At 41.9% G+C, this 15,924-nt stretch overlaps 1 protein-coding gene across 1 annotated transcript in view; it reads right to left on the bottom strand.

Moving 5' to 3' along the window:
- Positions 1-15,924, bottom strand: part of bcas3 (BCAS3 microtubule associated cell migration factor) — a 347,258-nt gene that overhangs the window by 280,071 nt on the left and 51,263 nt on the right. Inside the window, exon 14 of the mRNA XM_028572947.1 lies at positions 6,381-6,514. Within this exon, the coding sequence (XP_028428748.1) occupies positions 6,381-6,514 (134 nt within the window). The remainder of the gene's footprint in view (positions 1-6,380; positions 6,515-15,924) is intronic.

A 15,924-nucleotide genomic window follows, 5' to 3' on the forward strand; every position in this document is an offset into this window, starting at 1 on the left:
CTAACTCCCAGATATTTGGTTCAGGTTTGGTTTCAGCAGCTCCATCTCACTTTTCAAGATTGCTATTACCTGGATGGATTTTTTGAAATGTGTTATATTCTTTACTAGTCAGCTTAGAGAAATATGCACCGTGGAAATAAACTGCATCAAACCCAAGTCTGCCAGAACATTGTCACACTGATAAACAAACCTGTCTGAGGTGCTTGACAAAAGTCAACCAGGGCGAGAGGATTAGACAATTGGCAAAGGTGACAATGTCATACAAGCTTGTTTGCTGGTAAAATAAATGCATGACTAAGAAAAAAACTAAAGGCATCTCTTCTCCTACTCAAACAGTGACTGAATCTTAGGGAGCAGACACTTTAAAAGATAGGATCTCCCTGAGCATGTTAGACATGAAGGAAACCAGACAGATAGGCTGCAAGAGACAATAAAGCAACTGAGAGTGGGAGAGCGAAAATGAAAAAAGACAAAGGAATGAGGTGACAGACTGATGAGGTGATAGTGTGCTGAATCAGCATCTATCATTCGACATACTGTATGAAGTAAAAAAAAATAGAGGCTGAAGAAAAATGGATGGGACTGTAATAAATGAAAGCAGAGGTTCAGGAGAAAGTTATTATGAGGAATGTCTAACTCGGCTAGCAAGCATGTCAGCCAATCAGAGAGACAGCTCTGTACCTGCAGGCCTCTCTAATCTTTTGCCAGGTCAGGCTAGGTAATTGTACCTAGCAATGACAGCTAATGGGGCATCCTCTGCATACCAGACAGTTACTTTACTTCACAAAGATGAGTGAAAGAGAAGGCCTGACCTCTGCTTGGGCTGATTAGGGATCACTTGGAGATGAGAAAGGGCTACTTTGTGTGTACCGTAATTGGTCATAATAGACCTGTCAGAGCTCCCACTGTAAATGGGTGTCTGGACTTTACTGTCAAATCCATTTTTATCAGGCAGGGGATTACCTGAATGGTGGCGATGATGGTACAGTCATAGTGTGACAACCATGCAGATACCAAACAGTTGTCAAATGTTATCTTAAAAAGGTGGAATGCAACTGTATTCAGTCGCATGCATGTGCTGGTGTGGAGGAGCACATTCCAGAGAGGCTGGAAAGTTTTCCCTCCTGTTTTTGATGACATCCGTGGCAGTCAGAGAGATGCCAAGAAGACATGTTTAATGCTGCTTTTTTTTTTTTTTTTTATTCAGTGGAAAAGATTAGCAGCTCTGTTCACCTTAGAGGAACTTTGAAGGAATGACAAGCATGTGACAAAGATGGACAGAGGGATAAGACTGAAGAGAGAGGACAAGCATACACACGAATATAAATGAAAGTGTATCTGCATTAGAAAAGGGAATATAAAGAAGATATCAATGACAGAAAGAAAAGCAAACAGGGGTTTTGTGGTTGACTGCAGGTTTAATCCTTTGCTCATTGTTTAACTAATATTCTGGATTGCCAATATGCAAGGCCTAATGTTAGAAATAGTAGCATAATAGTACTTGTAGTAGTTTGTGTGGTCAACCTGTACAATAATGGATAATACTCATGTTGACTAATTAAATTGATGTTATGGAATTTACCAAGAGATCAGAAGCCAGACCTTAGTGGATTTGGGACATGAAATGACCCATCCACAATAAAGGTGTGCTTTGGAGTTTTCTTGTAAACAATCAAAATGTAATGCTTACATTTACTGTTAATAACCAAAATGTCGTAGTTTACAACCTGCATTGCTTACATCCATGTTTAATAGCTTGCAGTCTAATCAGCTCCGCCATGGAAGCCATGTTTTTGGCTCGGTTGCTCTGTTTGACATTAGGATAATGGAAAAACTACTAGCTCGATTTCTATGAAACTTGATGAGAGGGTGTAGCATGGGCCAAGGAAGAACCCATTACATTTTCAAGCAAATGTAATGGGAAAAACAAATTATTTTTCACTTTTTTTAACATAGAGACAGAGTGCAACGCGTCATACTCTTCTCTGGAGAGTGATGAATTGTTTTTAACTCAGGTGTGGACGAGACTTAATTGCATTTTGTCTCTATGGCGAGATAGGGCATGGGCTTGGCGGAGGTCTGCGCTCTCCGAGTGCCCTTCCAGTTCTTCCCTGCCTTTGTTTGCGCGGTGTTGTATATCTTTGCGCAATACTACAACCTGTGGGTCAGTGGAATAGTGGGAACCCATTGGCAGGACTTTGTCTGGTGTCACACATACAAAACTGGGACCCACCCACAGCTGAAAAACAGCTGAAAAACAGCTCCATAGTGCTACTAGAGACCATAAACAGAGTTTCGCAGTAATGGAGTTCCACCCCTGTAACCTCTCCAGTTTGCCCTATGGCTTCACTCTAATCTACATTCTGGTCCACCTTCAGTCCCTTACAGCTGCTATCAGCTGCAGGTCTGTTTACCTGGCCTCGGATCACTGACAGCCAGCCGCATGTTTGGCCGCTGGAGACAGATAAGGCGTCTCTCCACCCACCTAACTGAAGACTTTATCACTTTTCACTGTGTGGCTGACTGTGTGTGTGTGCGCGCGGTGATAACCTCTGGCCTAGCACTAGGCTAGGGCAGGCTTTCAGTGTTTACATGGACAGGATCAAAGCAGGCTCAGTGTGCAACTGGTCAGCGGACCTGCCGTTTGGTCATCCATTAACGATAGGCGGGCTGTGAGAATATGTGTGTGTGTGTGTGTGTGTGTGTGTGTGTGTGTGTGTGTGTGTGTGTGTGTTTGCGCGTGTGTGATCGTGTGTTTTCCCAGTCAATAATCCTAAACCGAACAAGGCCTTAAGTAGTTTTCAGGGCTCTACAGTGAAAGTATTTCACTCGCATTTGCCCCTAAAAATAGATATGTGCAAAGCGGAATAGCGTTAACACCTAACATTACATCCAAATTGTGATAACTCGCATTTTCTAAATCAAAACAACTTAACCTTATCAGGCTAATAAACAGTCCCATGCATGACATAACGTCATACTAAGCCAATTAAGGTTACTACAATAGAAGAGATTCTTATCTTAAGGGATGTTGATGCCCTTGAGAGCCAGGATCTTTTTTTCTACTTTTTTGGACAAATCAGTAGTTTAGACAGCCATTTACCATTAGATTTCCTTTTAACAAACTGCAACCATAAAAACAATCATATAGTTGTACAACGTTTCTGTGTAAGTTTGATGTTGTTTCAGAAAGGATGGAATAATTACTTAAGGGCAGTGAGTGAGTGAACGTGTCGCAACTTTTCAGGAGTTATTCGCTTTATGAGCCAGAACGGCATCGGTACTCACTAACTCCGGTCCCGAGCCAATTGCAGCTAATTACCGCCACCTACTGACAGAAAAGATGGATTAAGTGCTAGGACGCCAGCTCTGGGTTTTGTCCTCTGAAGTTAAAATTATATTTCAGCCTACACTTATCTCATGGCCTCTCTGGAATCCAATTGATGAAAATTTGTTGTGGCAACGGAAAACTTGAATCCCTGTGTGAGAACATTTTAAACTACTTTAAAAAGGAAACCAAACAGAGCCAGTATTTTCAAAATGTGTGTCCTCAAAGAACACATCAATTTTTCAAAGATGTTCTCCTCAAATGCTACAATTCAGAAGCGGTATGTACAACAACAAAAAAAGAAGTCCTCCTTTTATTAGATTTGCAAGACAGAGGAGAATGGAGGGGGAAAGAGGAAAGAGATTGGAACATGTAATGATTTGTTCTTGTTATGTTATTGGGGAAACGGTGGTTGAATGTTTTTCTTAACTTGTCATGGCTGAATTCTCCCACAAATTGTCTCTGTTTTAAAATGTGCGCGTGTGTGTGTGTGTGTGTGTGTGTGTGTGTGTGTGTGGTTTGGAAGGAAATTAATCTAGGCCCAAAGAAAAACACTGCAATGGGACAGTTGAGAGGAGGATCTTTGGATCTTCTACTACTGACAGGAAATAAGGCAGCCATTGGGGATAAATCCCTCTTTAGATAAACATACTTGCTCTTTGTCAACTTCTACACACCTGATTCAATTGTGTCAGGAAAACATCTAGCAGTGCATGGGTCATGATGTGTGGTGGAGGAAGAGGAAGAGAGCCAGTAAATAATGCTAACTAGACAAGAGAGGCTTTGGTTTGATCTAAATTGAAGCCATTTGCATGCTGGTCCATGCTCTTTGGTTGCTAATGTTCTAATGTTCAAGTACTGTCCCTATGACGGTTAAAATAGCAGCACATGATGGATTAATGTCTTGTTGTAAACTAAAGCGCCTGCCAATAATCAGAGTGCTACCTGCTGGCACAGCAAAACCACAGTATTTCTGGGTATTTGCTCGACATTACTGTTATCATTGTGTTGCTCTCTGTTGTCAGTCTGTGGCCACGTCCACACGTACTAAAACAATCTGTTTTTTCCCCGTCTTCCCTGGCATCATTCTAAGAAAATTAGCATCCAAACAGATCCATTTGTAAATGACTCAACACGCTACTTCGTATGCCAGGCCTATAGGTGGTGCTGTTTCTGCTACAGGAATTCACCAAAAATGGAGAAAAAGAGGCAGAGCATGCTTGCACAGTAGACGCAGAAACCAAACACAAGCTAGCTAGCTATATGCTACCTTCGATGCTACAGCGCCGTGTGGTTGAGGTTAGACCCGTTCTCTTAAAGGTCCAATATGTAATATATTTACTGTAATAAATCAAAAAATGACCCCAATGCGTCATCAAATATTAAGGAAACATGCTAAGTTTAAATACTATCTTTTCTGACAACACAACAATGCTAACGCCAGTATTTTCTTATTTTGAAATTTCCGTTCCGTGACAGAATTTATGTTTATGTTTTGATCTGTGTGTTGTTATCAACTGCCCAGTTTGTCAGCCAGGCCCGGGTTACCAGATATACCTGTAAAAACGTAAACCCAGCGTGCTACAGCTGTAACGTTAGTACAGCCATGAAAGCAGCAAACAAACAAACCGGATAAACGGAGAAAGATTCTACCGACCTAAAAAAAAAAACTGGCATGTTTCTAACAGTTTCGTGACCAGAGAATAAACAACCCCCTGGTAAATATTGGAGATGTATTTGAAAGATGGAGACAGCTTAGAGCCCAAAAGGACGCAGAGTTGGCTAATTTCCTCCTGAACAGGTAAGCATTAGCTTCAGGCTAATTTATCACGGCTACAAGGGACAGGCATTTTATGTCATTTCAACATTTGTGTACTCACATTGAATTATATAGCTGCAGTACCCGAGTTGATTACACGCAAAAACAATTGAGACACAGCCAGTAAAGTGATCCCGACTGGTCTTGGCTAGTCCTGGCTAACGCTGCCACGCTAACCGTGCTAACTGCTAACGTTACCGGAGGACCAGGCAGTTGAAGGTGAGTTATTTTAAGCCACGAGGGGGGGGGCTGTAAATTGGAAAGAGAGGACTGTGAGTTTGCAGTGTGATTAGCGATTGTTGCCGTAATTCTAAGCCAATGAAGTGTGTTCAGTCGGCAAGGTAGTGGTAATTTTTTATTGTAATTCTAAGCCGAGGAAGTGTGCCTGTCTGGCGTGTGGAGAGGACGGCGAAGTTGTGGGGTTTTTGGCGGTTCCTATTGTAATTCTAAGCCGAAAAGGTGTGTCTGTCAGTTGGGTACAGAGCTCCGCGTGAGCACGGGCTTTTATGACTCTCAATATAGCCAGCATCTACCGTTAGCTGCTCCGCTGTGCTGTGAAGTAATGTCTTACTATGTGAGACAATCATTTAGCAACGTTGTTGTGGATGCTGCAGTCTCAGCCTGGCAACCAACGTGAACTTCGAGTCTGGGGAGGAGGGGGCGGGGGAGACGACTCTCTCCAGTAATTTGAATTTGTACGGCAGTAACTTTTTTAAACACTAGCTGTCGGTATTACATATTGCACCTTTAATACATCCATGATTAGGACGGATGCATGTTTATGTTGGTGTTGTTGTTATGAGACGTCGTCGCGGGGTAAGAGGTCGAAGGCTAGAGGTCGACGGGTGGGTGGCCCCTGTATCCCCCTTATTTAAAGATGGATTCTAATGCTTTTGCTTGGTGTCATAACTATTTCACAACTCTTATTTCTTGTGTAGAGCCTTTTGTTTTATGCAAAGGGACCAACATCAAAAATGGTTTATAAGTTCAGTTTAACACACTTATTCATTTTTCTGTTTTATAGAAGTCTGATTGGACGCAGCAACTGATCTGGCAACATACTATCTATAAAGAATAACTTATTTGGAAGTGAAAATGAAGGTTAAAGTTAAATTAATTTTCCAAACTGTTCAATGTAAACGCCTATGACAATTTAGAGCTGCTTCAACAACTTGATGGTTGTAGAGTGTGTGTGTGTGTGTGTGTGTGTGTGTGTGTGTGTGTGTGTCAGACCTTGGCCTCAGTTTCCCCACGATGCAGGGTGTAGAGATGGTGAACAGCGCTCTGTGAGGACGCCCATGGGTGGGTGAGAATCTGGAAGACATGAAAATCGTGGCCCAGAGTGTCGGCAGTCACCAGCAGCATTCCTACGATAAAAAAAAAAAAAGTGCAGTCATCAACATTAGGAATCACTCCCACAGCTGGCTTCAACATAAATTGGTTATCGTGATCACAACTGCTACCGTTTGTTGTCCATTGTGGTCTTTGTTTCAGTATTTTATGTGTAGTGCTTGCTTTCACATGAATGTGTTGTTTTCTTTACTTATAACATGCTTCTGTATTTTATGCTTCATTTAGGATTTGTTAGTGGTCCTTATTGCTGCCATGTTTAGTAAAAAATGTCTGCATTAACACAGAGGTATCCTATTTCAGTAATTGTTTTTTATTAAGAGGTTATTGTAACATCAGGCCAGGAACTACAGATAATAACTTGGGGGTCTGGGGTCCTTCTAGATTTATCAATGTACGGTGTCCCTAATAACAGCTGAACAAATAATAGTATTAATAGGTATTGCAATTGCTACAATGACCACAGTCAACAGACGGAAAAATGTGCTGCAATGTGTCACAATAAAGATTTTATATATGACTCGTCTCGATGCCCCTTGATGACATCATCAAGGCTATCTCAAATTGGTCTTAGAAACTACAAATTTATGACAAAAAGCCTGTGTTACAATATGGGTCAGCAGAGTTTGAAAGATGTGGGCACTTATCAGCCAGAGAGGTTATGATGTAAAGACGCTCTTGAGTTGCATTATGGAAAATGTAGGACCAAGTGTTTTTATAACTTGACTCATTTTAGGCACAAAATAACGTTCTCTCTGATAATCTTGTGGGTCCCCAAGCTCTATTGAAGTGGCATACTAAATCGCTGGTGCAAAATCGTGTAAAAAAAAAAACAAACTTAAATTGCAGTATACATGCTGTCTTCAGATGCCAGTTTTCTTGCCTAGACTTCCACTAGCCCTATCTAAAAAATGTGATGCCTTGTAATCTAATCATTTGAGGTATAGTCTTTATCGACAACGTTTCATTTCCTGGATTGTTCAGGTGCCGCCGGAAATTGTGCCGGATGTCCCTCTTTTTTCGGCCGGATCTCCGTTACCTTCCGCTTTCTTTGTGTTGCCGTTCTAAACTCCGGTGGATTTATGAGGACTATGGTTAACTGTTCCTCAGATCTCTGCAGGGTAAATCCAGACAGCTAGCTAGACTGTCTGTCCAATCTGAGTTTTCTGTGGCACGTTCGTGCATGTTCCACCAAAACAAGTTCCTTCCCGAGGCTATTTTGCAGCGGCACCGTGGCTCCGTCCGGCGCTTAACACTGCCCAAAACAATTGTGATTTGTTCAAAGAAATGCCGATAAACCAGAGCACGTTTTTCTCCCATCCCGGAATGCTGTGTGGACAAGCCAGACCCTCCTCCGCAGCGCTGTGGAGGAAGGTCTGGCAATGCAAGACAATTTCAGATATAAACTGAAAAACAATATGTAAGATTTAGCAGCAGTGATTAGTGACTATCCGTTAAAAGCAGTAGGCTGGCTCCCCTAGTGGGAATAGTGGGAATTCAGTACACGATCACTTACAGATTTGTCCTTTAAGACCCACTAGCAAAATTGTAAGTGATGATTAATTAACGTGTCAAATCAAAATATATATCTTTCAATATCTGCTCCCAGTCTTCAGTAGAAATCTTTAGATTTTTATCTATTATGTTAAGCTTAGAGAAAACAAAAACCTCTACCTTTAAGTTCCTTTCAAAGTTGACCAAATATTCTCTAAAGAGACTCTAAATTGTGCCAGTGTGTTTAAACATTGCCACTGGTAAACTGATACAAAAACTGTATTTCATTCCAGCAGCTCACACAAAGGGAGCAAACACTACCAACTGTACAGGACACATGCTAGACGGCATGACAGAATTACTGTGCACTTAAAACAAACAAGCCAGCCCATTAAAGCAAAGCCAGCTATCGTTTGTTGTCATAAAATGCAGCCAGTCACTCGCATGATGGCTCGGTCTGGTTAAAAGCAGGGCTTGAGTCGTGTGCTTCCACACGGACAGACAAGATGATGAGTGTCTGTAAAAGAGAAAATCTATGTATTCATACATCCGTGTATGGTCATGGGTGCCTGTATCTGTGTGTGTGTGTGTGTGTGTGTGTGTGTGTGCCGCGCACACACACACTGAGATTCACCCCCACAGTGTAACCCCCACTGACAGGCCCATTCATTTGGTCCCGTTTTATTTGAAGCCCATCAAACTCCAGAAATTATAGGCCCTCACCATAAACAACATGCTCAACAAACCACACCAGAACAAACCCAGATCTAAACTGGTTCGGTTAGGAAAAACGCTGCTCTGCTTTTCAAGCGCGACCCAAAAACCCATCCCAGAAGACTTTTGTGATGTTACAAACAAACCCATAGGTTGGGCAGTAACTCAAAATGTTAGAACCGCATCACTGATACAGAGTGTAAGATTTGAATAAAATGTCCAAACCTCTGTCTTTTTTGACGACTCCCAGACATAAATGATATTTAAGTAATTAGTAATTTTCCTCTGAGTTTTTCCCCCCATGGAATCATTTACGTGAAGGCTGCAGTAGGTTTTAATTAGTGGCCGGGCTTTATTGGGTGGCATGTCAAATGTGAAAAGAGGAGGAATGGCATGAGATTAAAAGGATTCAGCAACACGTGCGAGGAAGATGGAAAACACTCCCTTCACTGGAAAAAAAAAAGCCAAATGTGCTACAAAATTTTGCACATTCATTCAGAGTTGAAAGGTTTCTTTTTTTTTTCTTTAAGAAGTGTGTATGACTGAAGAACAGTTATATTTAAAGATGATGAAGAGGTGGAATGAGGGAGGTACAGAGTGGCTGAGCGATGGGGTCATGCAGATTATCATAGGTGGAGGGAGGAAAGCAGAAGAGAAGCCAAGTGAAGTGTGCATTAAGACAGTGGTTAGCTATTCATGCTGTATCAGAGCGACCAGAAAGCCAGAGAGCTAAGGCCCAGGGCCTGTAAACTCTTGAAAACCCACGCCCCAAACGAGGTGCCAAGCCACAAGAAGCATTTGCGTCAACTGGGAATACAGAGAAAAAAGGGACGGGGCCCTTCTAATTATAGAGTCTGGAAACGGAAGCGCAGGGTGATTAGGAGTTGAGGCGCTGCGGTCTGTTTATCTGGGAGCTTCCTCTCGCTCTCGAACCCTCTCTCCCCCACTCTTTCTTGCTTTCTTCCTCCTCTCTCTGTTTTGGTCGGGCCCCGCCCACCCAGTGGCTGGAGTGTCTGGCCCCTGGGTTTCTGAGACTTGGCTGCTGTGTTCTGGCAGGGGCCGGCGTTTCTCTTCTGCTGATGGTAGAGTCTGGGCTCCAAAAAAGTAACAGCTCAGAAAAGCTGGAGAGCTTTGTAAGCGCGAGCGCCCGAGGACTGGGGCTTTTGTGGCCTTGTTGAAATACAGAGGCCCTCGCCGAGAGGCGTCAGTCGGTTAGCCCGCAGGATGGCCAAATTAAAAAGGAGCTGAGCCGCTCGGCGGGTGAAAAGAGAGGGTTTCAGGGAAACCAGAGGCTGGCCGGAGCAGGGTTTGACACGTCCTATTTATAACACCTCGTCCCAGGGGTTACAGTGTTATTTACGATGTTTTAGTACCAAAATCGCTGGCACACACACTTAGACATGCGCTAAACTGGAAGGGATGACCTCTAATTTGCCATGTGTGCGAGACATGCGTCCGTATGGGAAGTGATATAATCATTTCCATAAATATCTGATTTTGCTTTCTGTTTTTTTATTTTTTTCCTTTCTCAAAACTCTTTTTGTTTTGTTATGCTGCAGGCTTTACTGTCCCATCTCTGACCATCCAAACACAAAACATCTGCTCAATCCCATTAATAGTGGGAGGATGTTTCATTTACAAAGTGGTTGGGCTAGCTTTATTCTTGACAAAGGCAGATGGGATGGGGGAGAGAGAGAGAGAGAGAGAGAGAGAGAGAGAGAGAGAGAGAGAGAGAGAGAGAGAGAGAGAGAGAGAGAGAGAGAGAGAGAGAAGATGGAAATGGAGAGAGCAACAAAGAGGGCGGTGATTTCCCTACTTGGCAACACAAAAGGCCACAACAAAACTAGTCCACTTTTTAATTAACAACACTAGGCTCAAAAAAAGCTTTGAAAAATCAGGAAAATCTCAAATTATAACCATGTGGAAGGCATAAAGCTTACAAGATGGAGTACTTGGGGGACTTACTGTTACCAGGATGCATAAACTTCAGAGCAAATGAGCCCAACAAACAAATGAAAGAGTACCCATCTTAGAACGAAGCTTTGTCTTCGGCGCTGCCAATTTGGGCGGGAGGACAGAACTCTGCGTCTGTATGTACTTACACATATGCTGGGCATACACAATACATATTCAACTATGCATTCTAATATACACCGCTAACCAAAGTGTTAGTGTTGCCATGGGTACTTAGAACCAGGAGAAAGGATCCATTCTCGACCATTTATCTACCCACATCCACCCACCTCTACTACCCACCAATCCATCTGCATCTATTCTTATCTTTCAAAGTTTAAAATGGAATTTCTTTTGATTGTTGATGTCAAGAAAAGAATTCTTGAGGACTTACCTAAGCGGCGTGCCAAGAGTTTGGCCTTCAAACAATAAAATATTCTGATGTTACATAAGTAAAGTGAAAGATTAATAGGCATGTGTTCCCTTCTTAACCAGTGCAAATTCAGCTAATCGCTACAGTGCTAATTGAAGGAGGGAGGAGAGCGCACCGCAAATCCTCTCACCACCAGAGCACCACACTAATATATGAGCAGTTTTATTTCCACTGTGCAGCAGGGTAGGCATTAGGGTTAGACAGATGCCAACAAGCCAAAGACACCCACCTCTAATATAGGCTGCTGTCTAACTAATTACATATTTATTTCGGGAATTAGCAACACAAACTGCTTTTGCTTTAAGCTGGAAATTTCATTGGAGTCTATTCAGGTTTGCACGTGTTATTATCTTTCTGGTTTCTAATTAAAGGTTTTGTTTATATGTTGCGTCAGAGACTTTATAGACTAGAAAGTGCCTAACCAACTTTTTTTTTTTTTTTTAGGCAGATACAGTATCAGATACCAACGTAGATACCAACATAGATATTTGTGAAAAATGGTTTTCAAAAATTGGTGACCATAAAATGGTCACATTTTTTTGAACAACCAATCAAATTAGGGTTTTGGCTGTGCATGTTGGGTACTGTCCCGTTGTTGCTAGGCGTGTTGGGACTCGCTGTCCCTGCTCATTGTCAGTGTCTAACTAGAGATGTGTCCATGCGATCAAATAGGTAGCGGAGTTATCTCAAACTACCAATATATCAGTGGCCAAAACATCAGAAACGTATCATTTTAATTCAGACTTGAAGGAGAATTTTTTATTTGTTTACTCAAACTAAAAGTCTGTCTTATCTGCAATGGGAGCGTGGCCATACCAAAAAAGGGCAATTTGAAGCGGCATTTTAAAACGCAAGAACAGAAGCTACGAGACAGTTTTCCCTGCAATAACAGCTTTACGCACTCAAAAGGTGCAGGAATTGTAGGCCTAGTTAAGCAGGTATTATATACTATTTGTGTCCGGAAAAATAAGTTGAGTATTGGCATAGTCCCTACAGAAGAGAGGAGGTGACTAAATTTGGCATACTGCTACCTTTCTCGGTTTTACAGGTTTCTCAAAATTCTGTTAAATCCCTGAACATCATCCACTCCTACCTCTACAGAGGAAGGAATGGACACAGGCAAGAAAAAAGGCCAGAAAGGAATAAGGGCACGGAGGGAGGGTAAAGGCTGCAAAAAAAAAAAACAGAGAAAACAACAGAGGAAAAGAGGGGAAAGGTGCTTACGGTTCATTTGATGTACACCCGGCTGAAACCAAGGGTTGTGTTTTTCTACGCGCTTCACAGGCAGACCACCTGTAAGCACTTAGATATTAATAGATATGAAAATAGGTGTGTGTGTGTGTGTGTGTGTGTGTGTGTGCGTGTGGTTAACCTAGTTAAGAAGCTGCCATTAGTTTGATATTACTACGCTGGAACGGCGGCTCTTTTTAACAGGGCAAAACTTGCCTGGCTTTTAAGTTGAGCCGACACACAAGGGACAGGCACCGTAGCGGTCAAGTTCACAAAGCGTGACTGTTCTGAAGGCAGAGCTCCAGGCTTGTTCTTTCATCACCTTAAGTGGAAAACACACTACTTAAGTCTCTTTTTTTTATGGAGCATTTACATATTTGCACACTTCCAGCTGGATTTGTTTAAAAGAAGAGGGAGAGGTTTTTATTTTGTCATACGTCAGAAGGCCATCCGATGGGTATAACACAGGATGAACCAGCGGCATTAGGAGGTGAAAATGTCTCCGGTCCTACTTCACCTGCAAGAGTACATCCGCAAAAGCCCCCCCAATTTACTGCCCCTAATCCAAATTCCCAGCGAATCCTAAAACCTTTGCTTTGTTTTCTGTCTGTGGTTTTCCAACATGGGACAAACCTGTTCTCACAGCAGCTTATAAAGAACTTCAACACCAGGCCCCTTTTGATGCCATGTTTAAAAAGCCCCTAAACAAATTGCTCCTGTTCACAATCTCCTGATAAAGAATTTGGGACTGTGATCAGCACTTAATCCCCTTTCTGAGCAAACAGGCAGACAGTGAGGCTGGAGAGGTAAGCCCCTTGCATTTACACGGTCTCTTTTAAACTTTTCAGAGTTCTGTTCAGTTATGTTAACGAATGAAATCCCTTTTAGTTGGGTCATCTGTAGCAGTTCCGTGACCATGGAGAGGAAAGGTTTGTTTCTCACTGGATTTGTCATCTATGAAGGTTAAAAAAAGAAATTAGCCGGGGTGCCCCTCTCAAAAATGTGGGGAAATTTTTTGGGAGCCCTATATCCAAAATGGCTGCCGTCAGCCTAGCTGGAAATTAACTTTTTAATGGTTTTTCCCACAGTACTGCATAATACATGGTTTCTGAGTCTATTTGGGTCAAGAAATTCATAAATGATAAAGATTTATTGATTTGACCTATTTTTTACCTTCAAATTCAAGATGGCCGCCGATTTTTGGCTATTTAAATGTAATTTTTTTTAAATCGTCAAAGAGCCTTAATATTAGGCTCAAATGAAAGCTCTGCTCATACTGAGTGCAGTTATGGACAGCAAACATAAAAAAATACACATATGTCATCAGATGTCTGGGTTGGAACCAATGAAAGAGAGGAGATTATTAGGGCCCGAGCGCCAACAGCGGCGAAGGCCCTATTGAAACTGAAGGAATTATTATTATTTTCTGCAAATTTATTGCCTTTTTGAGGGGCTTAACATATTCAAAAACTCACCAAAATTGGCGGACTCATTAAGTCTGGTGAAAATGTACGTATTTTAAGGGTTTCAGGGAATAGGCGTGCAAAAATGGCTCACTAGCGCCCCCTACAAAGTTAAACAAAATGGAGCCCCTGCAGTGTGTTTAACGCAGACTCACGAAACTTGGTACACATATGTAACATGTCAGGATGTACAAAAAGCTTCATTGGAGCCATACCCTAAACCCAACAGGAAGTACACCATTTTGATTTCAAAGTTTGAAATTAGTGCAATTTCCCAGCAGGCTGCCGCTTTCTCGTCAGACAGTGTGGGGCTCCTAAAGTCCGACACTTCTTACCAAATTTGCAATTAGCTATCAATTTTTGTGAAACGGCCCATATTTGAGCTTAATATCTAGTTGATTTCTCGCATAAAAAAGTCTCAGAAGTGAATTTGGTAAAGAAACATTGCAGTGCCTGGAATATGAGACCTGCGGTCTCATCTCTAATGTGTGTGTATGGCGATTTGCTCAACCAATCAGCGGGGAGATTATCTAAATATTCATGAGCATACCATATTTGGAAGAAAAGCTCTTGTTACAAATAGAGCCAAAACACAGGCATGCATAAGGGCCAATAAAATATCAACCAGGCCATTTTCAGCCCAACCAATGTTACATACCCCATTAGGAGACCTTAAGGAACAGTGTGAAATACTCTATATAATCATTCTATCAACCATTTAAGGTCTTAAGATGGCACAGACCGAATTTGAAGTTGAGCGGATGAAATCTCTTGGATGAGTTTGTTAAAGTACGACATGTGGAAATGGCCAAAATTGCACTAATTTCAAACTTTGAAATCAAAATGGCGGAGTTCCTGTTGGGTTTAGGGTATGGCTCCAATGAAGCTTTTTTGTACATCTTGACATGTTACATATGTGCACCAAGTTTCGTGAGTCTACGTTAAACACACTGCAGGGGCTCCATTTTGTTTAACTTTGTAGGGGGCGCTAGTGAGCCATTTTTGCGCACCTATTCCCTGAAACCCTTAAAATACGTACATTTTCACCAGACTTAATGAGACCGCCAATTTTGGTGAGTTTTTGAATATGTTAAGCCCCTCAAAAAGGCGATAAATTTGCAGAAAATAATAATACTTTCTTCAGTTTCAATAGGGCCTTCGCCGCTGTTGGCGCTCGGGCCCTAATAATCTCCTCTCTTTCATTGGTTCCAACCCAGACATCTGATGACATATGTGTATTTTTTAATGTTTGCTGTCCATAACTGCACTCAGTATGAGCAGAGCTTTCATTTGAGCATAATATTAAGGCTCTTTGACGATTTTGAAAAAAATGACATTTAAAGAGCCAAAAATCGGCGGCCATCTTGAATTTGAAGGTCAAAAATAGGTCAAATCAATAAATCTTTATCATTTATGAATTTCTTGACCCAAATAGACTCCGAAACCATGTATTATGCAGTACTGTGGGCAAAACCATTAAAAAGTTAATTTCCAGCTAGGCTGACGGCAGCCATTTTGGATATAGGGCTCCCAAAAAATTTCCCCACATTTTTGAGAGGGGCACCCCGGCTAATTTCTTTCTTTAACCTTCATAGATGACAAATCCAGTGAGAAACAAACCTTTCCTCTCCACGGTCACGGAACTGCTATAGATGACCCAACTATTTAAGCATTCACAGCCACTGGTCAAATTTAAGATTGTACAGTGCTCCGATTGTCCAGTTACTTAAAAGAAAAAAAACTGGAGGAAAGCTGTGTGTTTAACAACAGAGCCTCTTTCCCACTGGCTAAAAAACCTACTAACATCCACTAAAATCTAGCTTTTGTCTTAAGTGGCAAAGGTTTCAATTGGCATTCATTCCCGGGATAAATGACTCCGCAGTAGTCACGGGTATTTATCGGTTCCAGCTCCGATCGGCAGTGATGGAAACATGACACCCCGGGTGGACACGCTTAATCCCCACCCCTATCCAGCATCACCTCAGGCCACAAATTCCGTCTGTCTCCGCCAAAGCAGCGCTCAGACAGTGTTCAAAATTAGTTGACACCGAGGTTTAGAGAGACTAAAACATGTTTCATGCTTCTTGCGGCGTGGATGAAATGTTTAAATAAGTAACAGATATTAAAAAGAAGAAGCAAC

The sequence above is a fragment of the Perca flavescens genome, chromosome 3 (genome assembly GCF_004354835.1).
Source record: "Perca flavescens isolate YP-PL-M2 chromosome 3, PFLA_1.0, whole genome shotgun sequence".
NCBI lineage: Eukaryota > Metazoa > Chordata > Actinopteri > Perciformes > Percidae > Perca > Perca flavescens.